At 35.4% G+C, this 27392-nt stretch overlaps 1 protein-coding gene across 1 annotated transcript; it reads left to right on the forward strand.

Moving 5' to 3' along the window:
• The first annotated feature begins 12680 nt into the window (after positions 1 to 12680).
• LOC126707966 (uncharacterized) lies at positions 12681 to 18441 on the forward strand. The gene is made up of 12 exons (XM_050407739.1): positions 12681 to 12859; positions 12967 to 13028; positions 13184 to 13234; positions 13328 to 13354; positions 13799 to 13903; positions 14754 to 14861; positions 15036 to 15107; positions 15208 to 15258; positions 16099 to 16161; positions 16255 to 16379; positions 16668 to 16881; positions 17447 to 18441. Exons 1-12 carry the CDS (start codon positions 12754 to 12756, stop codon positions 18158 to 18160), a joined length of 1698 nt encoding a protein of 565 aa, XP_050263696.1. The 5' UTR covers positions 12681 to 12753; the 3' UTR covers positions 18161 to 18441.
• The last annotated feature ends 8951 nt before the right edge of the window (positions 18442 to 27392 follow it).

Below are 27392 nucleotides of genomic sequence, written 5' to 3' on the forward strand. Positions count from 1 at the left end.
CTCTTTCCTCTTTTAATAGTCAATGTTAGTTTTTGAAGGTGTGATTGGGATGTGTCACTTTCTCATAGATCCACAAAAATTTTTTTTTCACCACTTACAGTCAGTCACATCAAAGAGTTGTAAAAATAGGTGTGGAATTGGTTGTGAATTGTAATCTTAGAATTTTTCTTTTGACGGTGAGGCCCTCCGAGTCCCACAATCATATCAAAACCACAAGAAATAATTCCATGCACCAAGAGAGCCACATTAAGAGTGTCCAGTGGCTCTCCCACCCAATAAAAAACATATTGCTTACTCACTTAATTTCTTACCTTATTGAGTTGTTAATTTATGGTAGGGGTAACAGCACTTTCATATTGGTCCACCACTAACACTTAATTTATTTTGCATCAATCATAACACGTTAATTGGGTGTGAAATTGGATGTCCCTAAACTTATAAAAAAAAATGCTAGGTGTTTTAATTTGATAGCTTCATCATAGTCACATAACAAATAGAAATAAAATAAAGCACATAGCTTTGGAGGGGGAGGAAGGGGGGAGTTGGATATTAGTTTTATAAGATACTAGTCAGCACTGGCCACCGAACCACCAACACCAACTGCCTAGTCCACTAGACCAAAGATCTAGCCACCAAATAGGGAAGAGAACCATTGTGTGTTTTTGTAAAATATTTATCAAAATTTTAAAGGTAAAACATTTAACAATACAAATGAGCCACTAAATAGAAAAGAGAACTACTGTGTATTTTTGTAAAATATTTTATCAAAATTTTAAAGGCAAAACGTTAAACAATACAAAGGAATTTACGATCAACAAAAAACATTTTCACGTATAACCAAATTTACAATGAAATAAACATGCTAAAAATGTTCTTCCATAAAAACAATTTATTGGGAAACAAAGAGAGGGCATTTTTTTTTCCAAAATAACTATAAAGGCAAATTATTTTTTTAGTTAGCAAACTTTTGAAACAATTTTGCTATCTAACAATTCGAGCATGTTTGTGTCGATTTTGAGCATAAATCGAGTATTATGTACTTGATTTCCCATTGCACCACAAGCTGAGGTGGAACTGTCCACGTATGATAGCCACTGAAATCGAGTCTACTAAACTTGAGTTTCAACTATAGAAATCGAGTCCACTAGACTCAAGTTCCTTGTCTGGTCCCACCACTACTTTTCAGGCTCTTTTGGCCACATGGACATATAACTCGAGTAATTTAGACTTGATTACTTTTCGTGGAAATCGACTGTACTGGACTCGATTTTCATGAATGGCCACCACCCCTCGACGTGTTGTATCTCCCAGCTGGGACCTTTTTTCTCCCTTACCCGTCTCACTCAGTCTCTTCAGCTCTCACACCCTCTCTTCAGCCCACACTTCTTCACTCACTCTCAACTTTCCTCAACTCTCACACAATACTCATCTTAACAATACCCTCTCACAGGTAATGTTTTTACAATATTGGGAATATTTTTTCTTAGTTAATATTGTGGTTATTTGCTAGGTTTTTTTTAAAAGAAAAAATTAGAACATATTAGGAAATTTTTTTTTTTTTTTTTGTTAGTGTAAATATTGTGATTAGTTTATCTGTTAGTATATTGTGGTTAGTTTATTTGTTAGTATATTGTGATTATTTGCTAGTTTTTTTTAAAAAAAAATCAATATTATGAGTAATTATTGGGAATATTTAGTACTAAATATTGTGATTAATGTTATTACAACATATTGGGAATATTTTTTTTTTTTGTTAGTGTATATTGTGATTAAATTATTTGCTAAGTTTTAAAAAAAAAAAATTAATATTGTGATTAATTATTGGGAATATTTAGTACCAAATATTGTGATTAATTATGTTATTACAACATATTGGGAATATTTGTTTATTTTTTGTTAGTGTAAATATTGTGGTTAAATTATTTGCTAGGTTTTTGTGGGGCCCAATAATTTATGGACCAGGCCCACTTGCTCATGGAGAGTCCACAGGCCCAAGCCAAAAAAAAGTTATGGCCCAAAACTTAAAAAATATAAGGCCAAAGATGGCCCAGAGACGCAGCCGAGGACGGTTTAGTCCTCGGCCGACCCAAAGCTCCCTTAAGAAGAGGGGTAAAAAAGAGGTAAAGGAAAATTGATAAGAAGATCTAAAATATCTTAGGTAAGTTACCCTTATTACCCTCCCCAGATAAGACCCTGTACCTAACAGAACCAGATTCTTAGGATTTATTAAACCATCCCCAACAATTCTGGGATTAGACTGACGGGACAAATAGCAGTCCTAAAAAAGTTGACTCTACACGTGGACGAGGGACAGCGAACGTAGGTTAGTATAAAAGAGAAGATAAACTAATCAGAAAGGGATCCCCATCTCACTTCCTGAGAAGAACTCCAGGGATGAGAATGCCCGGACAATATATGTACACCACCACGAAAAACCCACCGCCGGGTAACCGGAGAAAGACATTAGTGCTCCTCGGACATGATCTGAGGAGTCCAATCCCTCAAGTTACAAAGCTGTAGGGCTTGGATGTCCAGGCTGAAACCTTTTCTTATCTGAGTTTCCCTAAAGTCCGGTTTGGACCAACGCCCTGTGACCAAACGCTAGCCTTTCAAGCCCACTCTCTACAAATCTTATTGTGAGGGATCCTTCACGTGCGAGCCCAACGTCATTGTTGGGCCGTTTGAGAATCGTGTCCCTACAATTGGCGCCGTCTGTGGGAAGGCTTGCGCGTTGGCACGAGTGGCGCATTAGTCAACTCTCTAGCAAGCAGAGATTCGCGAGTTTTTTCCATCTTCGGTGACCTGCAGTTGTCGCTCCGATATAAACTGGTGCCAGGGCTTACCTCCTGTAGTGCCAACGGCACGGGCAGCTCTAGGGGCTTCCGACCTCAAGTCAGCTCTCCCAGTCATGGCCAAAGGGCTGACCTGCGAAAAAAGCAAATAAGTACCCAAAAAGTTTTAGACAGAACCAAGGCCTTGCATGGTCCTCGGACTCAAGCCTATGGGAAAACCAAGTACACAAAAGAAAAACCATAAGTTTTGGACAGAACCAAGGCCTTGCATGGTCCTCGGACTCAAGCCTATGGGGAAACCAAGTACACAAAAGAAAAACCATAAGTTTTGGACAGAACCAAGGTCTTGCATGGTCCTCGGACTCAAGCCTATGGGGAAACCAAGTACACAAAAGAAAAACCATAAGTTTTGGACAGAACCAAGGCCTTGCATGGTCCTCGGACTCAAGCCTATGGGGAAACCAAGTACACAAAAGAAAAACCATAAGTTTTGGACAGAACTAAGGCCTTGCATGGTCCTCGGACTCAAGCCTATGGGGAAACCAAGTACACAAAAGAAAAACCATAAGTTTTGGACAGAACCAAGTCTTTGCATGGTCCTCGGACTCAAGCCTATGGGAAAACCAAGTACACAAAAGAAAAACCATAAGTTTTGGACAGAACCAAGGCCTTGCATGGTCCTCGGACTCAAGCTTATGGGGAAACCAAGTACACAAAAGCACAATCGGAGTTCCCTACTTCCCAGTCGACTGCTCGGATGGATTATTTAGAGATTATCAGTCTTGGACGGTATTCACGCGCTTATCACAGAATATTCAACTGTTACCCCGGTTAGTTTCCTAAGTTTGATTTACTATGAATTATCGATATAATGCCTGATAGTATTGGTAAATTAGAGTTAGTTAGATTATGTTTCAAGGTATCTTGCTCTAAATATTCTTGAAGAAACACACACATGAAGCACACCCATTCACAAAGCAGTGTTGCCAAAAGATCAGTACTCAAAACATGTAAATAAATTTCTATTTTTACTAAAACAAAGAAATAGTACAGCGTACAATGAAAAGCTGTAATCAGCTTATGTCAGAGCTCACTACATAATTGAGTAGGAAGATACAAGAAAAAATATATAAAATAAAGCCGAGGAGCAGTACAGACGAGAGGTTGGCTACTAAAGCTAACCGCATAATCAAAAGGAAAGATACAAGAAAATAAAATAAAGCCGAGGAGATGGCACAGAAGAGAGGTTGGCTACTGCTTCAAGACCTCGTTCTTCCTCAGTGCTTTTACATGCCCATAACTCAGGTAGCAAAAGAACCCAGCCTGGGGCCCGCAACCTCGAAGAAAAAGTGCAGAGAGAACCCAACTTGAGCCTGACACCGCTGAAGGAAAGGTGCAGGGAGCTGGAAGTTGAGGGGCTTTCTCTAAATATTTGCCTGCCACAAGGCAAAGGCGCTGATGGCGGAGAATCTTTCTTCTGACACACCAAAATTCTGGCATGAACAGAACCTGCTTCGGATTTTGACTAAAAGAGGGAGAGACACCATTTCCCCTCGATCGAAATGGAGTATTCTCTTGAACTTATGCTTCCTGTGCCCATACCTCACTATTTTGAGTCTCAGGAGGGCACGGCGCTTCCGTGGCGGAGAGAGTTCCTTCTTCCCAACCCTCGCCTCAAACATGTTATGCTAAGGGAGGACAGCACTGAGTATAGGAGCTGTGATTTGGGAGGAAGCTGAAGGAGTTGTGTGTAGGGAAAGCAACTATCTCTCCCATTTATTTAAGGGAATAAGGTGGTGGCAGTTAATTCACGCAACATCCCAAGGGACGATACAGACAAAATGGTTCTGGCTCAACTTCCAACGTCAACTGCAACCACAAGATTAAAGAAGCCTCGTAAAGGCGCACCTCGAACATTGGGACGTCAGAGAGTACCGCATGGCCAAAGGCTGTAGAGATACCTCTTAATTCGTGGGCTTAGTGACTTCGCGGCCTAGGCCCGCTCTGCATGAGGGCCTAGGGACTGTGGTCCACGCCGAGAAATAGCCGTTGCCGAGGACAATCCCTGCTCGGCGCCTCGTGAAATACCTGAAGAAAGGGAGAATCTGAACTCAAAAAGTTTTGGACAGAACCTAGGACTTGCATGGTCCTCGGACTCAAGCCTATGGGGAAACCAAGTACACAAAAGAAAAAAAAAAAAAAAAAAAAAAAAAAAAAAACATAAGTTTTGGATAGAACTTAGGACTTGCATGGTCCTCGGACTCAAGCCTATGGGGAAACCAAGTACACAAAAGAAAAAACATAAGTTTTGGACAGAACCTAGGACTTGCATGATCCTCGGACTCAAGCCTATGGGGAAACCAAGTACACAAAAGGAAAAACATAAGTTTTGGATAGAACCTAGGACTTGCATGGTCTTCGGACTCAAGCCTATGGGGAAACCAACTACTCGGATGGGGAAGGTTCTCGGCTCAAATACTGTAAAAGGTTAAGGCCAGTGTGTTAAGAAGATGGCGAAATGACCCAATGTTCATTAGCTTAAGGAAACTGTTCATTTGGCGGGTGACATGTCCTCGGATAGTTACTTCCTATACCGTATCGAGCACTTAGTCCTCATCTCGGCTAATTTTAAGGTGAGTTTCGTCCCTCACTGGTCGGCATTGCTATGTCGAATAATTTTATTAAAGTTATGATGACATCTTTTTATTAGCAAATATTTTAGCCTTAGTTGTCATTGATTCAAATGCTATATTATTGTGCCGAGCAGCGCTTGTAAACTTGTAAAAACATAAAAACAGAACATGTGAAGTAAAGTAACAGCAACTTTTATTAATATGAAAAATTATTACAACGTACAAAAAGGGGCTTAAACAAGCCTATACAAAAGATGAACTGCCGAAGCAACTATAACATCCGCAATGCAGATAAGTAAACAATCAGGTGTCTTTTAAACTCGTCTTCAAAGTCTCTCCAATCTCTGCCTCAGTATTGCTTATATAGAGAGAAGAACCTTCTTAAGAGAAAGATGAAGGAGAAGGAAGAAGAAGATGAAGGAGAAGGAAGAAGAGGATGGAGGAGATGAATGAGGAAGATGGAGGAGATGAATGAGGAAGATGGAGGACATGAGTAAACGAAGGAGGAGAAGAAGAGGGAAGAAATGAAAAGAAAGAGAAAGGAGCAAAAGAGGGAGAAGGAAAAGCACCAGGATGGAGCTGGTGGTGGAAAGAAGAAGAAAAAGAAGCAAAGGGTGGCGCCAGTGAACGAAGAGAGGAAGAAGTAGGGGCATTTAGTCCCTGCCCCAGTCCTGACTCCTAACACACTGGTGCCATGTTAGATATGCTCATGAGAGAGCGGATGGTGGTGATAATGGATGTTTTTGACTCAGTCACACCGAAAGTGAGATGTGACGAGTCCCTGCTTCGGATTTTGGCTAAAAGGAAGGGGAGACAAATCTTGAGTCTCCGCCATCCTTGCCCTGACCGAGCCATCTCGAGCTTTATTAAGACATGGTGTTTTCGGGAATGGAATGGTTTATTCATGGCTGACAACTGTGCTGAACGTATTATCGGATAAGGTATAACCAGAGGGAAGAAGTGAACTCTGGGAGGAATATGAGGGATTCAAGTATGATAAAATCAGCTTTTGTCTTCTCTCATTATATAGGGGACGAGGAAAAGGGGTCATAATACATTCAGATCTCTAGGGAAATCTGCAAATAAATATACATCCGTTTCGTTTCCCCACGCTATTAATAACCGTTAGATCTGGGAGGTCTCGTAAAGGGAAGATATTAAAGACGCGCTTCGGATAACCAAACGGCATAAGGGCATCGTGCGCAAATTAAGGGGAACATCTCGTAGACCGGTACATTCCCTGAGCAGGTGAAGAGTCGCCCGCGTCAGTCAAGGGCTGAAATAAATGAGCCATAATAAAGGCTCGGTATTACCAAAACCTACCTTTCCAACCAAGATGTTGGACAGCAGGGTTTTGAGGGGCTATTGTGGGGCCCAATAATTTATGGGCCATGCCCACTTGCTCATGGAGAGTCCACAGGCCCAAGCCGAAAAAAAGTTATGGCCCAAAACTTAAAAAATATAAGGCCAAAGATGGCCCAGAGACGCAACCGAGGACGGTTTAGTCCTCGGCCGACCCAAAGCTCCCTTAAGAAGAGGGGTAAAAAAGAGGTAAAGGAAAATTGATAAGAAGATCTAAAATATCTTAGGTAAGTTACCCTTATTACCCTCCCCAGATAAGACTCTGTACCTAACAGAACCAGATTCTTAGGCTTTATTAAACCATCCCCAACAATTCTGGGATTAGACTGACGGGACAAATAGCAGTCCTAAAAAAGTTGACCCTACATGTGGACGAGGGACAGCAAACGTAGGCTAGTATAAAAGAGAAGATAAACTAATCAGAAAGGGATCCCCATCTCACTTCCTGGGAAAAACTCCAGGGATGAGAATACCCGGACAATATATGTACACCACCACGAAAAACCCACCGCCGGGTAACCGGAGAAAGACATTAGTGCTCCTCGGACATGATCCGAGGAGTCCAATCCCTCAAGTTACAAAGCTGTAGGGCTTGGATGTCCAGGCTGAAGCCTTTTCTTATCTGAGTTTCCCTAAAGTCCGGTTTGGACCAACGCCCTGTGACCAAACGCTAGCCTTTTAAGCCCACTCTCTACAAATCTTATTGTGAGGGATCCTTCACGTGCGAGCCCAACGTCATTGTTGGGCCGTTTGAGAATCGTGTCCCTACAGTTTTTTTTTTTTTTTTTAATATTGTGATTAGTTATTGGGAATATTTAGTATTGGGGGAATATTTAGTACCAAATATTGTGATTAATTATGTTATTACAACATATTGGGAATATTCGGTTTTTTTTTTTTTTTTTTTTTTGTTAGTGTAAATATTGTGATTAATAATATGCTAGGTTTAAAAAAAAAAATATTGTGATTAATTATTGGGAATATTTAGTACTAAATATTGTGATCAATTGTTAGGAATATTTAGTACTTTTAGGTCTTTATCATGGGTATGAAATGGATTATGAGTTTGATACCTAAGATAGTATTTGTAGCCTTTTTAGCATAGCTTATTTCAAGATATATTTGTTTAAGATTTGTAACAGAGATTTCAATGGATAACTGGTTGGTATAATATTTTTGTTCATCATAACTTATTTGAATGGGTTTTGAAAGTCATACCCCTAGAATGATTTGGAATTTTAAAAGAATATGAAATTGGTAATGACTATTTTTGTATGTGACCTGAGGTGAGTATATGCAAATTTGGTTGAGGTTAGTATTGTTGGCATTTCATACGCAAAGTTTTGTAATTGATGTTGATTGAGGGTTATAAAATTTTCACTAACACAATTGCACTTGATAATCTATAAGTTAACAATGATCTATATAAATATATACTACGGTGGACCCTTTAGCAATGCCAACCCTTATGATGGATTCCCATTTTAAGGTCTGGGTATCCAGTGCTACTATATGATGATACGCCGTAAGCTAAAGTTCCTGAATGATTTGAAAATAAAAATTATGGAAGAGTTGTAAGTGAACCCTGCTTTGCATGACATACATATTATTTTCCATTCTTCACATGAAGTCCTCAATCAATGCATTAATTACAGACATGTGGTGATAACAGAAGACAAACATGTGAAGATCATGTTTAGCAAGATGCAGAAATGGGAACAAGTAGCAGATTTTGAGTTGTACGTCACTTTGGAGTCGCGTGTGGAAGTCGGTGTAGAGGAAATTGTACATACAACTACATCTCTACAGTTTGCAATCCTAGATGGTTGATGCACCACATTGGGAGGCTATACACCCCCTTTTCAAGAGACACCAACAAAAATTGAGAGTGAACCTAGCAATAAATATGAAGATCAATTTTGTACACATTGAGGTGAATCCTTTACACTTCCAGTAGTTGAAGATGAAGACGAAGACTATGTTGATCATGCTGCCATTAATGGTGAAGATCTTGACAATAGAAATAAAAAAGAAGAAGAAATTGAAAGAAAGAATCTACTTAGCAAAAAATAAAAATGAGAGAGAGATACAAGCGTTGTATCATATATATGGCCCATTCTTCCTACAATATTCTAATTGAGAATTTCCCATTCATGAAGCGTTGTATCGTATATAGCTGAAATGAAAAATTAATAAGATACAAGCTTCATTATCTTAAATTAGATAGCACTGGAATAGTTAATACTTGGAATTGAGAATTTGAAGTAATCAACAATAATAAATGATGGGTAATCATAAATTTAACATTACATACCACTAAGTTTATACCAATAAATGATTATCTAAACATATGATTAGTGGTAGAGTTAGAAATTAATAACACTTGTATTATACATCAATCATAACATATGATCTCAGTGGTTGTAAAACAATATATAAAAATAAATAAAAATCTTATTAATTTTCAAAATTTGAGGAATATCAAGGTTAAAATGGGGTTGTTCTATGTCTAACAATGTGTCATGTCGTTTAAAATTATGTATCTATTTCCAATAGAGAGAATCGGTCAAGGAAGAGACTTACTTAATGGACATAGAGAAGGTGCTAATGGTGGGCCATATGCATCATCTGGAGGGAAGTCCATCCTTGGGCACAAAAAAGGGAATCTGAATAATGCCCAATATTGAACTAGTATCAAGGCCCTACTAATCTGATTGGCAACTCTGTCGGTTGCCCTGCATAACTCTCTGTACAACCATGCAAGGCAAGAGCTCTCTCAACTGTACTGAGGTGGATTGCGAAGGCCCCTCAACATCTGCAACCACATCGTATGCACCTTATCGGCAGACTTATCAGCGAAAATTGTGTCCGCCAGGAATGCTAGAATATAACACCGTGCATATTGATGCACAACATCCTTTGCTGCACCATTGGGCAACCCTTCGTCTACTTTTTGAAGTGGTCGGTTAATCTGGATTTGTTGTCCTTGAAGCACCACACCATTAGTAACAATTCCAAGCATATTCTGACATTCAGTAGCCTACACCAAGTCAGTTGTTCCAACAATTGCCTTCCCATCGATTGGAATCCCCAAAAGAACTTCCACATTTTATAATGTGATCGTCGTCTCACCATGTGGTAGGTGGAAGGTGTGGGTTTCAAGCCACCATCGCTCAACGAAGGCCGTTATCAAGTTATGATCAATCTCTCTAGATGGGATCCTATGTAGCCCCTCTAATCCAACTCTCTTGACAATGTCGAGGACACGATCATCCACCATCGAGCGTCGTTTTCGGAACTCATCATTATGACCACGGCATTTCATTGCCCTCGGATCTTGCACATGATAGAATCATGGTGATGAGATGCAATATGCCATAACCTTTGTATGTATGATTGTAGCTATTGATCCCAAAAAACAAAAATAAAGCGGTTATCAAGGGAAATTAAAATATCATCCAAAAAAAAAAAAAGCAACAACGGGAGAAAAATAAAAGGATGCAATGCACTTGATACATTTGTTTTTAGCCGTTTATCTTGCTACTTATGTCATGCATGCTAGTGTAAACATTGCCATAATAGTAATCCAACCCATTATCCACCATGTTTACAACGAATACATACATCAAAATTTGATTCTCTTTGGCTTTCACAATTCGATTTGATTATCTTAGTCCAATGCTAAAAGACTGAAACAATCAAACCTCTCTAAATCTTATCAATGGTAATGTCTTTAATTATCTAAGTGTAATCTTTATGTCAGGGTGTGCAACAATCAACCAATCTAACTCAACCTAACTAATGGGCATGACTATGCATTCAATAGGTGGTCGGTTTTAATTTTACCTCGCCTTCCCAAATAGAGCACGATCGATGTTCTGTTAGAAACTTTAACACCGAACGCTCCATAGGACCATGACCGAACTCATTAGGGATCTCAGCAGCAACGGCAACCATACTGCACGAAGTTTAGGAAGTCAAGAGTAATAAAAGCACATGTTGAAGATAAATTGGCAAGGATGTCAATGTATAACCTAATTTCTTACACAAACGATAAGTATGATAATCAACCACAGGGAATAAAGATACATATAAAAAAACTCAATATATTGCCAAAAATTGTAAAAGCAAAGCTTTATGTTAAGATTAAAGAAATAAAGCTTAATTTGCAACACAATTCTGACACCGAACTCTTTTATGTTTATTATGATAATCACATCTCCAATAATAGATAGGAATCTAAAATGTTTAAACCAGACGCTTCGATCCTATGCTTGATTTTTGTACTATATCATAATTATTTTCAATCAACTCCAGTACTTATAAAATTATAAAATTCTAGAATTAACACTCTAATTTAACCTTTCATTAGGATATTGTAAGCTTGCACTGAACACTATCATAAAAGCACCATTAACAGACCTTCTAACAAAGAGTATTTTGATAAAAGCAACACTTCGGTTAAAAGTATAATATATTATTAGTAGATATAGATTATGAAAAACACGTACAATACTTTGAAAGGTCAACATTCTAATTAAGAAAGAAGTCAAAATTATCTTTAAAAATGATGCAAACTAGGGGGATTAACTCAACCTAAACCTATATTCCATATCAAACAATAACAAGCTGTCTTCTTTCATTATTGTTACGGATTTTGCATTTTGAAATAAAATACTCAAGAAAGCTACGATGATAGCTAAAGAAAGCTACGATGAGCTAGCTGCAATCATACGACACACTTGAATGAGATGATTCCATCCATCTGATAATGAGTTTTCCATAGGCATGATAGTAATCATAACAGATCACAAGAATTATGTGAAGCCTGTGATGTAATAACAAAGCCTGATTGTTATCAATGCATTAATCATGTGGCAATAGGTTAATGATTTGGTAATGATGCAATTTAATATATTAAAATTAAAGAAAACAGCAGGTGCTGGAAGTTAAAAATGCTAGATCAAGATGCATGTACCCCACATCGACATGACTTCTATATCCTATATACCATCTGTTTCTGGCCATATTGATGCTACAATCACAAATCAACACAAAGATTCAGCAATTACTTTAAGTTAGTATTGCATTACCAAGCAAAGAATTAGAGAAGTTCAAAACCAACACATAAATACATAATGCAATTGAAAAATGTGATAGGTAAGAACCAAAAATAGTGCTTCAAAATACTGGGATGGGGATTCATAATAAAGATACAATTTTTTTTTTGGGAAAAATAGAGATACAATTTTGATAGCATATATTGGATTTTATGCCATTAGTTGCAAGGAATAGAGAGAGAGTCCTTACTTTTGTGATAGACTACCAGCGGAGCCAACCAAAATCAGTGTCTGAGAGAGAAAGGCTGAGCGAGGTGGAGACGGAGCGACAGAGTGAGAGGGGGCGACGGCGACGGAGCGAGAGGGAATGAGAGTGAGTGACGGCGACGAAGAGTGAGAGTGAGAGTGAGAGGGAATGAGACTGAGAGCGACAGCGACGGAGCGAGAGGGAATGAGAGTGAGAGTGAGAGAGATTGAGAGTGAGAATGAGACACTTGATGTGTTTTGAACTTTAGTTTTTGAGTGCGATTTGTGTTTTGATGGACATGTGGAGGGCTGAAAGGAAATCGAGTTCAACAGACTCGTTTTCCATTTAAACTTAATCGAGTCCAATGGACTCGATTTCCTTTAAACCAAACCGAGTCCAATGAACTTAATTTCTGGGCTTACGTGGACACATTGTCTACCTCAGCTGTTGGCAAAATAGCAAATCTTGATTAACTAATAAAATAGTTTGGATTTTATAGTTATTAAAAAAAAAAAAAAATCCAAAGGGAGCGTTAATTCCTCACGTGACTAACCGATGGGTCGAACTAGCGATGTGAGAAAAAAAAGTATAGTCTAGAGCAGAGCAGTGACAAACAAGCAAAACCCTTAGCTGTGTGTGGTCTGGGCTTTGAAAGAAAGATGGCGAGTGATGCGCAAGAAGGCGAGGAGCAAGAGCAACAACAGGCACCCCAGAGGATCCAGATATTCCCTACCCCTACCAATGCTATCTCCCCTTTTTGGAGAGGTTTCTCTCTCTCTCTCTCTCTCTCTCTCTCTCTCATTTTATAGAGAGATTGTTTGTTTTTAAGTATATTTCTTATTGAATATTATGATATGAATCTTGTGTGGCAGAGAAATATGAAAGAGAAGCTAAGAAGTATTGGGACATCTTTTACAAACGCCATCAAGATAGAGTAATTCCTATTCTATATCTACTCATTTCTCTGCTTATTCAAATGCTATTTACTTGCTTTTTTAATTTCTATCACTATAAATAGTACTACCATTAATCCTCTTCACCCATATAATTTGATACCCGCTATTTCATTTTGTTTTTTTCTTTCTTCAGTTTTTCAAAGATAGGCACTACTTGGACAAGGAGTGGGGCCACTATTTCTCTGTCAGTATTGGTTTTTTGTTCCTTTTTATATTTGGAAATTTCTTCAATGATTTAAGATGTATAAATCTTCTATGGATTTTTTTGGTTTTGCAGGGATCAGGAAAAAAAGTGCTTTTGGAGGTAAATAACATTGACACCGACACTCTCTCTCTCTTGCAAAACCAGCCTAGCTTTTTCTTGATAAAAATTATGTATAATTCCTTAGGTGTTGTAACTTTGAATTCAACAATGTGGCTATATTTATCAATGACCTACATGGTTGAATATAATTGTTATTGGAAAAGGTTGTAAGAGTCATATAGCTTAGTGGCATTGCCTAGTCTTCTATATGACAAGAACTAGGGCTCGAATTCTGCCCTCCCCCACTTGTTATAGCAATTGAATTATCCAAAAAAAGTCATTGGAAAAGATATCATAGTTTTGTTTTTACTGCATTAGTCAATGCGACCATGTGTATGAATTCAATTGGGGAAGTGGTATAGCTCATTTTCCTATTAGAAGCACCTTAACTGCTCTTTAGAGGTTACTATATTTTGGGTTATTAATGTTTGTTGTTGTTAGCAGGTTGGCTGTGGAGCTGGAAATACTATCTTTCCCCTGCTTGCTACATATCCAGATGTTTTTGTTTATGCATGTGATTTCTCACCACGTGCTGTTAACTTGGTTAAGGTTTGATTTTATTTTTTTGCTCTTGCTGAATCATTGTTGAATTTTTATGACTGGACACTTGTTAGAACTTGGTTCATAATGTATTGTGCATAGATAAGTTGAATCTGGAATAATTATGGTCGAGTAGTGGAGTTGTTGAAGTTTACCAAAAAGCCCATAATATTGGTGAAAAACTCTAAAATTAATATTGGAGGGATAGGGAGACTAAGCCTTCAATCTTACTATTAAACTCTAAATTCTAATGGTAATGAAATTGGGCTGAATGTTCCATTGTCTGATAATTTGAAGTTTTCTCCTGTTTGATTGCTTCTTTATATTCTACCAACAAACTCAATGACATGCTACCTGTATATGATTCAGAGAAGCTACAACTGGTATGTTGACCAGTTTAATAATGAGTCAAAACTTTGGTGGAAATATGTTTTCTTTTGACCTTTCATTGTACCATGAAGATTTTGCATAAATGTGAAGAGATATGTTAAGTTTGGGCTCTAATCATTGTAAAAGATGTGCTATACATCATGAGTTCAATTCATTGTTTTCACCTTGTACACTTGGCCTTGAATGGCTGGCTTTATTATTTTTGGCATGGGGAAATCTTATGACTTCTTAAATTTCCACCAATCTTAGAATTTATTGAAAACTTGGGGTAAGACTACCTATTAATCACCTCTCAAACCCCACGGAAGTGGGTGTTTTGTGCATTGGGTACTTTGGGTGGTGACATATATCAATTTTCTTGTTTTATGTGCTTTATTTTTTGTAGCTTTAGGAGTCATTTTGTCCAACTGTAAAACATATAGTTTAAGCAGGTATATTTGGCTGAGTGTATTCATTTTGCTTATTGCAGATGCATAAGGACTTCAAAGAATCCCGAGTTAGTGCATTCGTTTGTGATTTGACAGTTGATGATCTGATCAAGGAGATTCCTCCATCTTCAATTGATATTGTGACCATGGTATTTAAGTGGAAGTTAGAATCTATCAGTTTACTTGCTTATTGGACATCTGTTTGTTCATGTTCATTGATAAATAATTGCATTTCTACCTAATTTATAATTGAACAATATGTTCTTGTGATTAAGTTTCACTTGGTGTTTGTTATCCTGTCAACTAGCTGACTTGTTAAGCAGATTTTTGTGTTATCTGCAGTCTCCCCAGAGAAGATGCCTCTAGCATTGCAGAACATTAGAAAAATTCTGAAGGTACGATATCAGCATACTTACAATTGTGAAACATATTAATTTTATTGACTTTGGTGTAATGAACTCTATGAAATGTGAAATTCCAATTTGTACTTTTCAGCCAAATGGTTGTGTGCTGTTTCGTGATTATGCTATTGGTGACCTTGCTCAGGTTGATCCTCTCTCTCTCTCTCTCTCTGAAATTTTTTGCTAAGATTGATTAAACTCTGTAATTCTCTGCCAAAGAACTTGAACCCCCCCCCCCCCCCCCCCCCCCCCTCGCAAAAAAAAATCTTGAAATGGCTGAGGTTTAGTGTTTGGATAGGCTTATTTTGTAAAAGGTGATGCTTTAAAAAGTTGTACATTCTCTTTTAAGGTAAAATTAAGCTCATCCAAATGTAGTGTGAGTTAGTAAACCGGGTTGGTTTTATATTTCTTGAAGGCCAGTAATGGTTATGGTAAAAAAGGAAAAGAGAAAAGAGAAAAGGGGGGGGGGGGGGGGGGGGAGGAGGGTGTCTAATTGCCTTTTTTGATAGTTGATAAAACTTGACTCCTGCATGGGTCTAAACCCGTCACCCGTGTCCTCACCCCTCAGCAATTATTTTCCATATCATTGGTGAAGGTAAGGTTTCACCATCTTCTACCGAATATTCCCATCCTTCAATGTGCTTGCTTGAGATGAAGTGGTTTGGTGTATCCTGGGTGATTTAATGCTCTCCTCTTGAAGAATATGAGCAGCCATAATATCTTTTAATACAATATGAGCATCCCTGTTCCATCAAACATAATTTTGATTGTTCAGCCTAAAACAGGGTGGATCACAAAACTAAAATTCTTATTTAATTTATCTATAAAAAATAAAATAAAATAAAATTTCTCATTTAGTTTGTGGCAAATCACCCCCTCCCCCAACCCCTCCAAAACAAAAAATTTGTTTAAGTTATGCGAATCTTATATTGGTTACTTGTTGTCTTTATAAGTTTTTCTATATTTTTTTATACTATGTTTGCAGGAGAGGTTTACTTGCAAGGATCAAAAGATTAGTGAAAACTTTTATGTCAGGGGTGATGGCACTGTAAGTTCCAGTCTTGTTTATATGATGTGTCTAGTTTCTTGAGTTAGCCACTTATTTATGTAAAACTTTATTGTTATTATTTTCTCTTTTCAGCGAGCTTTCTATTTTTCTAATGAGTTCTTGACAAGTCTATTTGAAGAAAATGGATTTCATGTTGAAGAACTTGGTTTGTGCTGCAAACAAGTAGAGAACCGCTCGAGGGAGTTGGTGATGAATCGGTAGGTGATTGTCTTAAATTTCCATTGCAGTTTGTTATTTTATATTTTTACATTTAAATTTTGGCTTTTACTTATGATAGCATAATAGATATCGCGTTAATGTGAATTTAGTAATCTGTCTATTTAAGGCTCTAAATTGAACTGTTTTGTCAAGTCATTAGCTCAACAATTTAATAAGAAAAAATTTTGCTCTTGGCAATTTATTTTTTGGTGCCAGCCACTTTGTTTAAATTGTATTAAAAGATCATCTCTTTGATGAATGTATGTTTTTGTTTGTCATGATTCTAGGCGTTGGATCCAAGCTGTTTTCCGCCATTCAGATGATGCAAGCTCTTCTTCCAGTATGGAAGCTTCAGTTAAGATAGACTTGCCTGGTGAAGAGTATATTGAGCCTAAAGTCAGGGAGAATACATTGACGGAGGTTGTGAATAATTTTGATGTTGACATGTCAGAGGGTGTGGCAGTTGATATGTTTGGGATTTCACCTTCCAATGATAATGAGGTAAAGTTTTACCTTTTTCTTTTTATCTTTCTAGTTGTACCTAAGGGTCTGTTTGTATATCGCTTATTTGTTGAAAACTGAAAACTTATTGCTAAAAACATTGTAGCAAAATAATTTTTAAAAGTGTGAATGGTGCTGTGGGACCCAGAAATGTATGGGTATGCGCGTTTTTGTGTTTTTGGCTGGGTTGTGAACAGTGTCGTGGGACCCAGCCAAAAACAAAAATGCAAACGCAATGCTGAATCATTTGCACGCAAACGCACACTAAATTTTCCTAAACTATTGCAACAATTTCTCACCTATGCTTAGGCTGTTAAAAATTCAATACTCTGCATATGTAACTTGTTTTGTTGGTTACTTCAATAGTAGATTTCATTGTTATTTGAACAGGAAAGATATAGATATTTGAATAAGCTTATAAAAAAAAAAATTTGAATTGGTAGAAGTCAAACATGTTTTTGTTTTACTAATTTTTGCCTTTTGGGGTGCTGAACTGATCTTTTAGTACTGGTCATTTAATTAGAAAGAGCATTGTTACTCACTTTTTCTTGGTTTTTCCTTTTAGACTGTTGTGGTCAACCTTGGAGAATCTAACTACAAGATTGAAGTACTGTCCAAGGAGTATCAACACACCTGCAAATCAACTGGCTTGATGCTGTGGGAATCAGCTCGTTTGATGGCTTCTGTACTAGCAGGAAATCCTACTATTGTTGCAGGGAAAAGGGTGTTAGAGTTGGGGTGTGGCTGTGGAGGCATCTGCTCTATGGCTGCTGTTGTATCTGCTGACCTAGTAGTTGCCACTGATGGAGATACAAATGCTCTTGACCTACTGTCCCGAAATGTCAATTCAAATATTAAGCCACCATTCCTTGACAAATTGATCACAAAGAGACTACAATGGGGAAACAGAGACCACATAGAAGCCATCAAGGAAATAAATAATAGAGGTTTTGATGTCATTGTAGGCACAGATGTGACTTATATTCCTGAAGCTATTTTGCCCTTGTTTGCAACTGCAAAAGAAATGATTTCATCGAAAGGAGGCATTACAGTGGATTGGGAACCAGCATTAATCCTTTGCCATGTATTTCGCCGAGTAGATGAACCATCTATACTGTCAGCTGCATCCAAATTTGGTTTTAGGCTAGTCGATAAGTGGCATGCAGGAACTCCAAGTAATCAATCTAAAAGCATTATCAATTCTTGGTTCTCAGAGAATGCTTTCAAGGATTGTATTCCAAGTACTGCCCTGAATATTATGTACTTTCAAATAGAGTGAAGTCATTGTCGGGCTTCTGATTTTATAGCAATTTTCATTGTTATCAATTAGTATAATGAGAAGGAAAATGCTTAAGATGAGTGACAATGTGCAATTCTTTTCTCTTCATTGTCATTTTGCTTTTTGTGTTACATGAGTTTATTCAATATTTGTACCAGTTCTTTTTGTGTTACGAATTTTTGCTTGTAAGAGAGTATGCAGACTACCAAAGCAGAATTGTAGTTAAAAGCGAAGTACTATTTGAAGTTTAATTAGTAATTATTGAATGGGTAATTTTTCTATTTTATCTTTTTCATCAGTATTATGATTGTTTCTCACTAACTGCTTTATTGCACTTTCTTGAAAAGATTTGAACTCAAACCCTCCTGGCTATAAATAAAGTTTATTTATATATATTAAAGTTTAAAATCAGATTTAAATTTGACTATTAAATGAGTCAAACTAAAACAGGATAATACATTCATGAAATCTGAAAAGGACCATAAATATGTGTCTCAATTTTTAATATTTTAGAAGCAATACATTTAAGGATATAACAATTTTCATAATTTTTTTTCACAATTAGTAATTAAGGTGGTATGTTGTTAAGAACTTAAGACAAAGTCAAGATAGCCAAAAGGAAGCAAAAACTGAGGCAGTAAATCCAAGTGCCGATTGGCACTTGGAGGTCTCCAATTTGGACTTCAACCCCTCAAATTGTCACGCTAACCTCTGCTTGCCTAAAATGCATTCCAATTCATACCTAGCCAAGTCCAACACATGAAAGACATCCAACAATCAATTTTGGGATTGAATTAGAGTTGTAATTAACGCAAGTGGAAAACTAATTGAGCACACATCCTAGTAGTCGGTTAGGCTTAGATTTATTTGGAAGTTACTTTGGGTACGTTAAGTGCACATGTAGCATGTAGCACATGTATATTCTTTATTCACATGCCTAGCTATTGAGTTCATCCAATAGTAATGAGTCATGTGGCCATTGAGAATGAGGCAAGTAATGCATAAATTGTGCCATGTCATCATCATTGTCATGGATGGAAGAACAATCAAGTTGTCGCCTAGTTTAATTTCTTATTTTCTCATGGAGGTAGAGACTCCCTTGAGGTAGTCTCACCCTTTCTCTGTTTAGTTTTCTTGGAGAAGCTGAGTCATTCGAAGCAATCACAACTCATTCAATCATCAAGTATTCATAGTAAACCTTCATAATAAAAACCCTAGAAGTGTTTTCACACAAGCCTTAATCTCTTAAACCACCCTAACCTTAAGGCCAAACCTTAAACTTTAAGGCCTTAAACATTGAGTTCTAGCATCTAAACCATCAAGAACTATCTTGAATCATCCAAGAACCCTAATCCCAACTGAGTTAATTACATATGTAATGATTAGTGCTAAGAAAAATGATATTGTTTCAATCACAATTTTTTAAAGATATTCACTATAAAAATGCTAATAGATTAAGTTAATTCTATAAAAGGTCCTTGATGAGCATAAGTTAGATGAGAGATACCAAGCTTTTATTTTTGGGTACTTGTTTATTTCAAATTAGACAACTCTCATATATTCATTATAGTTTAGAAGATGATAAGTTCTCTTGATTTCAAAGTTGATAATTTTGTATATAATATATTTATGACTTATATGATTTACTTTAGAGTTTGAAAATAAAGAAAATAAAGGTTTTTTTTTTACCTCATACACACATATGTAACTAGTACGTGTGTGCTCACGTGCACGTATTTTGAATTTTTCTTGTCTAGTATATATGTACATCAATACCATAATGATGCAAGTCTCTCATCAAACAAAATTCATAACTCCACTCCTACACATATTAATTCATTTATTTAAAAAGACAAAAAAGAAGAAGTAAAAATAACTCACTTTTTATTTTGAATATCAATGTTGAATATATATCTAGTATATCTGCAAGTTAAGTTTAACGTGACACAACAGCTAACTGAAAACAAAACAAAACAAGAAATGGAATCAAGTATTAAGAATATTTTCTTTGTAATAAAAAATACGGTTATTTCATTTCTTTGGTACATTTACTTAGATTTTGTTTTCTTATTATTTATTCAGAATTTAACTAGTAAAAAATTTGTAAGGTTTCAAATTTGTATAAAGAATGTTTTAATACACAATTAAAATTATGAGATATATTCTTTAGAAGTGATATGAAGGATTTATTTTTTGAATGGATAGAAGACATATGAAGGATTAATAATGCAAGAAACACATTAAAACTCATCCAACACTAAACTTTTGACATGCTATGTATCTTCCCTTCCAATTATGGATTTTGATCCTCTATCAATGTATAAATGCTGATAATTAAGTAAATAAATTGATGCATATAGAAGATTTTACTAGTGTTGGAAAGGAATTTAAATCCATATGTTTATTTTGTAAAATTGAATTCCTATATATTAAGTAATATAATTTTTGGAATAATTTTTGACAAAGAGTATGGAGGCCACGTAGTATAATGTTTTTTTTTTTCTGGGGTGGGGATGGAGGGGAGGATGGTCCCCTGGTCCTCATGTGGCTCTCTTCCACTAGTTGTTATCAAACTATCCAAAAATCTAATACAAATAACATAAATTAATTTTATATTCTATATCGTATATATCTATGATAAAGACTTAATATACAAATACATACATATCAATTATATTACAAAACCTGCTTTAAGTACACACACATATATATAATAGAAAACATTAGGGTTATTCTCAAATTTCAACGTACAAAACAATAAAAAAATAGATTAAAAGGTCAAAGATGTTTGTATTGTATATGAAGCTAAGAATCACGCTAACAGTTGCTTGCTTAATAAACTATATAAGGTATCAATATTCCCGTGTAAAGGTGTGAATTTGGTATTTATATTTTGTGAACAGTAATTTAGGATTTCAGGTGGTGGTGGTGGGGATACTGCTAGACCTATACAGATAGATGGAATTGCATGCGTATTGCTATCTTCGAAAAAAACATGTGAATGTATTTACGTTTTTGTGAGCAGTTTAATTTAGTGCTCACTGCTCTGCAACACCTCCATATTGGGCCAATTGCATGCGTATTGCTAGACTGATAGGTCTGGATAATACATGTGATCAAGCACATGGCTATACCCTCTCTCTCTCTCTCTCTGATATATATTGCAGTAGTAGTTACAAAGATGCATGCTGCATGGTTTGTCTTGAGTTGCAAAACCAGGTAGGGGGCATGCACTCATAGTGAGGATCAGCCTGCAGATATTGATCAGCGATCTATGCTTCGATATTATTTTCAAACGTTCTCTTCATATTGATTGTTTATAGAGATTTACATCACGTTGTTTGATTCCTTAATTTATCGGCTATTGACTATTGTGAGCTAGCTAGCCAAAGTTGAGTTCCAAAACCAAGTGCTTCCTCATTTTATCTTAATTATTATGTAAAATATATTCTATGGTGATTTGGTATCCATTCATGGTAACTTAATTATATATGTATATCTATAGAGATAAGGTTTTGGCTACTAAAATTTAGTATATATAGAACATTTAATATACTTGTTTTATTGAATTATTGCATTTGCTTGCTGATAAAAAAAATATATTTATCTATCTACTTATTGTGATATTTGGCTACTCAAGGTACTTTTGAGACGATTAGGCTCGTTAAACTCAAACCCTTTTTTTTTCTTCTTAATTTTAGGGGTAAAATGAAAATTTTAATCCCAGCACAACTTTTAGTGTTAATTTGGTACAGAATACCAGTATACCACCATGGGTTTATTTTGCATAAAAATAAGTTAGATAAAATTACAGTTGTACTAAAAAAAAAAAATGAGGTATTAAAAAATGCAAATACGCAAGTAAAATAATTCCACCAAAAAAAAAAAAAAAAACAAGATAGTGTAACCATGTAAGTGTATTTATTTATTTTGTTTCTGAAATTTACTCCTCAGTAAATTAACGAACCACAAAAAAAATAGACTATAATATGCATGAACTAATCTCATCTCGCTCCAGATTCCCAAGGAAAAAAAAAAAAAAAAAAGAGTAAATTGCAAATTACACTCCTAAAGTTTGGGGGTGTTAAGATTTTATAACCTGAAATTTTAGAATTTAGATTTTAACTCCTGAAGTTTAGGGTGTTTAGATTTTATACTCGGATATTTCAAAATTTGGATTTTACCTCCTAAAGTTCAGGGGTGTTTAGGCTGAAATTTCAGGGTGTAAAATCCAAACAATCCCAATTTTTTTAAAAGTAAAATCCAAACACTACTAAAATTTGGATTTAGGAGGTAAAATCCAAATTTTGAAACGTCATGATGTAAAATCTAAACACCCCTAGTTTTTAAGGGATAAAATCAAAATTCTAAAATTTCAGAGTATAAAATCCAAATATCCCCAAACTTTATGAGTGTAATTTACAATTTACCTTAAAAAAATGAAGGATCGTGTAGACAGAGTCTTTGCCTAACAATTACACAAAAGAGCCCATTTGGTCTTTGCCTAACAATTACACAAAAGAGCCCATTTGGTAATATTAGGGGAAATAAAATTTGCTTCTTTAAAAATATGATTAAAAATTCAATTTGAAAAGGAACTTATAATTAATTTACTCCTACCAATAATATTTCCAATGGCCCAATGGGTGGAAGTTGAATTCTGAAATGGTTAGATCACGTTCAAAGCGTCTCATTCACAAATTACAAATTTGAACTCCAAAGCCTCTGATCTTCCTGCTGCTAGGGATTTATTCATTTTAAGAGTCACATGTATTGTCTCATGCATTCTTTTGTCATGGGATGTGCCTTTCACCTTATAGATTATTGACAAAATTTCTTTGTTTTTCTCTACTAAAAATATTGACTTTAATTTTCCCATGGAGAAACTTATTTAATAAAAAATTCACCCTAAATATATAATATGAACATTGACTACCAAACCCCAAGTCATATAAAAATCAAAGTATTTTGGAGTATCATTCTCAAAAAAAAAGTATTTTGGAGTAATAACTCAATAATTACTTAATAAAAAATTCACCCTAATTATATAATATGAACATTGTCTACCAAACATTAAGTCATATAAAAATCAAAGTCTTTTGGAGTAATAAATCAATAATTACTTAATAATAAAAAAGTCACCCTCAATATATAATATGAACATTGACTACCAAATACCAATAATCATATAAAAATCAAGGTCTTTCGAAGTAATAACTCAATAATGAACTATAATACACATTTTTCAAAAAAAAAAAAAAAATTTGTTAGTAATAAATTAGTTTGGACACAAATTGATTATGCGTGGTTGTTTAATACTCAATAATTAAGGTGTTGATTTATAATAATAAAAAAATTAAGGTTTTGTTGGAGTAATAAATAGTAAAGACTCAAGGCTTTTGTCGATGAGTGCTTCAAGGACATAAGTTAAGGTGCATTAATACTCCATTAAATAATGTTTTTACACATTTAAAAAAAATAAAGTTAAATTGTGCACATACATAACAAAAACATATTCAATCACATTGAACGTGTACGTGTAAACCAATGAATTATTAAGAGATTCATTTTTTCAAGTACTACAAGTCATAATTAAATTTTATTATTTTGTTAAAATAATAAATATATGGATAGTCTTATGAATTGCCACGTAATGGAGTTGAAAGATATTCCACTAAATTGGCATGAAGGAAAACTTTATTACTAAAAAATGTATAAGAATATCATTTAAATGAACCTTTAATTAATTTGTGCTTTAAGAAAACTTGTCGGCAAAAGTCAAAAATCAAACCGATCTATCCGCATGTGATCCTCTCCATGAGCACTTAGATGATGGAAATTCTTAGGATATCTTATTTTTGAAAAAAGAAAAAGAAAAAACAAATCTTTGGGCATGCAACATGTGGTCTTCATATACCAAATTATGGTTGGAATTCAACGAAGAAGCAGCTAACCCTGGAATGCCACTTGGAAAAACCCTATGGAAGCTCAATACATTTCAAACCCAATTTGGATGCCGAAAGTAGATGAAGATGGATAGGGATGCATGAGAACATGATATGATACTACTCCAGTGATAGAGGTCTTCTTTACCTGCCATTAGGGCTACCAAAAATGAAAAAGGTACACTGCCCCAGTCCCATTCCCATAGCAGCCGCAGATGCTTATCATTATTGGTGATGATGCAAGTTGGCACTCTCCCTTTTGAACGCCCATTATTTGCTTCGAGACTCCATTTTGGAATCAACATATATGTTATATATGTAAGCACTTCCCTCATTCCCCACTCCTCTAAAGGGAAAGTCCAGATCATCATATACAAATTCCCACTTTCCCTAATGGGAAACCTTTTTTCTTTCCCTTTGTACCCACCATGTCTCATCATTCATTACAACCAATTTAACAATAATTCATCAATAATATCAACATATCGATCATATTGCAATTTCTCTCTTCATCATTGTCACTCTCACTTGGATATGACACACCTAAGAAACAATGGCTTTGATTGGCTTTAAGGATAAGCTTTGCTGTATATTGTCGAATCATGACGTTATATAAGGTACATGCATGACAAATATATGGTATATAAAAAAGATGTTTAACTGACCAATATTATAGTTAGTTTTTGCATAACTACTGTTACGCAAGTATCAAATCTAATCTTAATTACACTGCTAAAAATACAGATTGTAAAAAAGTCATGACGTCCATTTGCATTGATTGGTCCAAATATTATCAATGATTCTTTGTATCATTATGGTTTAATTAATTAAAAAGCATATATACTTTAGGTTGCTTTAGCGCCGCATTAGATCTTTGCGTGGCCTTGGTGTTTATGAGCCACTGTCAAGCTCTCATTTGTTAATTCATTTCTAAACTTTTATTTTTTCTTTCCCCTCATTTTTCTCCAAGGGAGGGGGGGACCTGCCATTATAGTTCCATGTTGTAAGCTTCAAATTGATTTTCAGTTAATTAACATAAAGTATAAACCAAGGCACCTTGTACATTCCTTGCAAAAAAGATACATTCCATTTTGTTTGTCTTCGCAATGGACCTATCTTCTTGAACTTGATATAAATTCGAGCATCCACAAATCTATATTTTTTTTAATAAAGCACATTGAATACTTCATTTTAAATCTTTTGGAGAACATAATGCTGAATAAATGTGAAAAAGATGTTTAATTTTTTTTAAGTCAATGAACAGTTACAAACAATTTTGCACCAGTCAAAGTGACAAAGCCTAGCTAATACAGTTACCATTAATACATGAAAAGCATTGTGATTGATTTGATGTTTAACCTGGAAGGCCACATCTTTATCTTTATGATCATTATTATATTCTTGAATCTAATTAGCAATATGATCATTTATTGAAGTGCCACGTGAAATGTCCAAACATATGATAGCATTTACATCAGCATGGTAAAAATATATAGTATAAGGCCAAAAAAAGACACCTATATTAGTATATCTATTCATTGAACAAAATGGGATTTTGTTACACCAGTATTTGTGCAAATGTATAAGTCATAGTAACTTATGCAAAATGATTTTTTTATTCTTTCTTTGCATTTTTTGGGAGCAAATGATAATTATTGTGTGTGAAGAGAGTGAATCCATTAAAATAATCAAGAAATTTTGAAATTTGAATGAAATAGAGTATAAAATAGATAATAAACTGTAATTTTTGTATAAATTAATGTGAATACTCTTAATATTTCATCCAACTTGTTTACATAAAATGATGGAGGTACCTACAAGCACAAATCTCTCTCTCTCTCAATTATAATTTGATAGATGGGAAAGGGGGGGTTTTGGGAGATTTGGACCTTAGAAACATTAAAAGGTGAAAGCTCTTGACAAAAATCTTTTTCAATTATTAGATGATTGCATTCACCTATTATTCACACGTTTGGGTTTGATTGTTATAGAAAATATAATTTTTATTTTATATTAAAATTTTTTCGTATTGGTAAATATAATCATCTAATTGAATTCAATTGACAAATCTACATTTTACATTTCTTAAAAATTTAAACTTCGACAGTTTTTTTTTTTCCTGAAAAAACCCTTTCATAGATATAACTGATATAAGGAGAGCATGGCAAGGCATGGGATTGGGATTGGGATTGGGATTGGGATGAAGAGGTGAGGTGATAAAGGAGGAAGAGGAAGGATTGGTGGGTTACAAATTTAGAATTACAAGATGCATTGGTAACTGTAATTGAATAAATGAGTCTGGTTAGATTATATGCATATGGGGAGTGAACAAGAAGATAAAGTTTCTAGACTACTTTTTTCTTTTCTCTCTCATCTGTAAAAATGGTATTAAAATATTAGGCAGTGAGCAGGATGATAAACCCACACATAATTATTCCATATTCCATATATACGTGATGCAACCATTCTCTTTCTAACTTTCTGATGCTATATAAAGCCCAAGAGCTTCACTTCTTCTTCACACAACAAATCCTAGCTTTGTTTCAAGTATATGAAACTGGTCTAAATTGGGTTTGGCAAAGATACAGCAAAAGACTGTTTTACTTTGGCTTGTGCAGTTACAGGCTAGCTTGCTAGCAGGAATACTATTTTTTGGTCATCAAGGATTAAAGGGTAAGGGAGGTGACAGAAGAGAGTGAGCACACATGGTATTTCTTGCATGCTGGGTTTCATGCTTGAAGCTCTGCGTGCTCACTCTCTATCTGTCACCCCACCAACTCTCTCTCTCTCTCTCCTCTTGTGTGCTTTTCAAACCTAATCTCACTCTCTCTCTCTCTTTCTCTCTCTCCTTGTGTGTATAAATTTTGTGTGCTTTTTTCAAACCTAAAACCTTCTCAAACCCGTGTAGATTTGAGGAATCTTATTATTCCTATCTCTCTCATCGCTTGTTTCTGAGAAATCTTAACTCATCTTTAAACTTGTCAGTTTATTCAATTGTGCTTACATAAGATCTATCTAAAGTTAATGTTAAATTTTAAAATAAAATTTAACCACATTCAAGCATAGATAAAAACCATATGATCACTATATTTAATTATAACATGAGTTGAGTAGTATTAATCATTCAATCTGTATAAAGTTTTATTAAACCCTTAGGTATCTTATAAGGAGTCAGAGAAATTGGGGGGGGGGGGGGAGAAACTTAAGATTTTTAAATATTATTAATTTTTATATTTGGGTTTAGATCAGATTCTCAAAACCTAAACCAAGCTCTTATATAAACCTGA

The sequence above is a fragment of the Quercus robur genome, chromosome 2 (assembly GCF_932294415.1).
Source record: "Quercus robur chromosome 2, dhQueRobu3.1, whole genome shotgun sequence".
In the NCBI taxonomy this organism is placed as follows: domain Eukaryota; kingdom Viridiplantae; phylum Streptophyta; class Magnoliopsida; order Fagales; family Fagaceae; genus Quercus; species Quercus robur.

Coding starts and splice junctions, on each gene's coding strand:
- LOC126707966 (XM_050407739.1), top strand. CDS start 12,754: ATGGCGAGTGATGCGCAAGAAGGCGAGGAGCAAGAGCAACAACAGGCA. Junction 13,235..13,327: donor AGTGGGGCCACTATTTCTCT/GTCAGTATTGGT, acceptor TTGGTTTTGCAG/GGATCAGGAAAAAAAGTGCT. Junction 13,904..14,753: donor GTGCTGTTAACTTGGTTAAG/GTTTGATTTTAT, acceptor TGCTTATTGCAG/ATGCATAAGGACTTCAAAGA.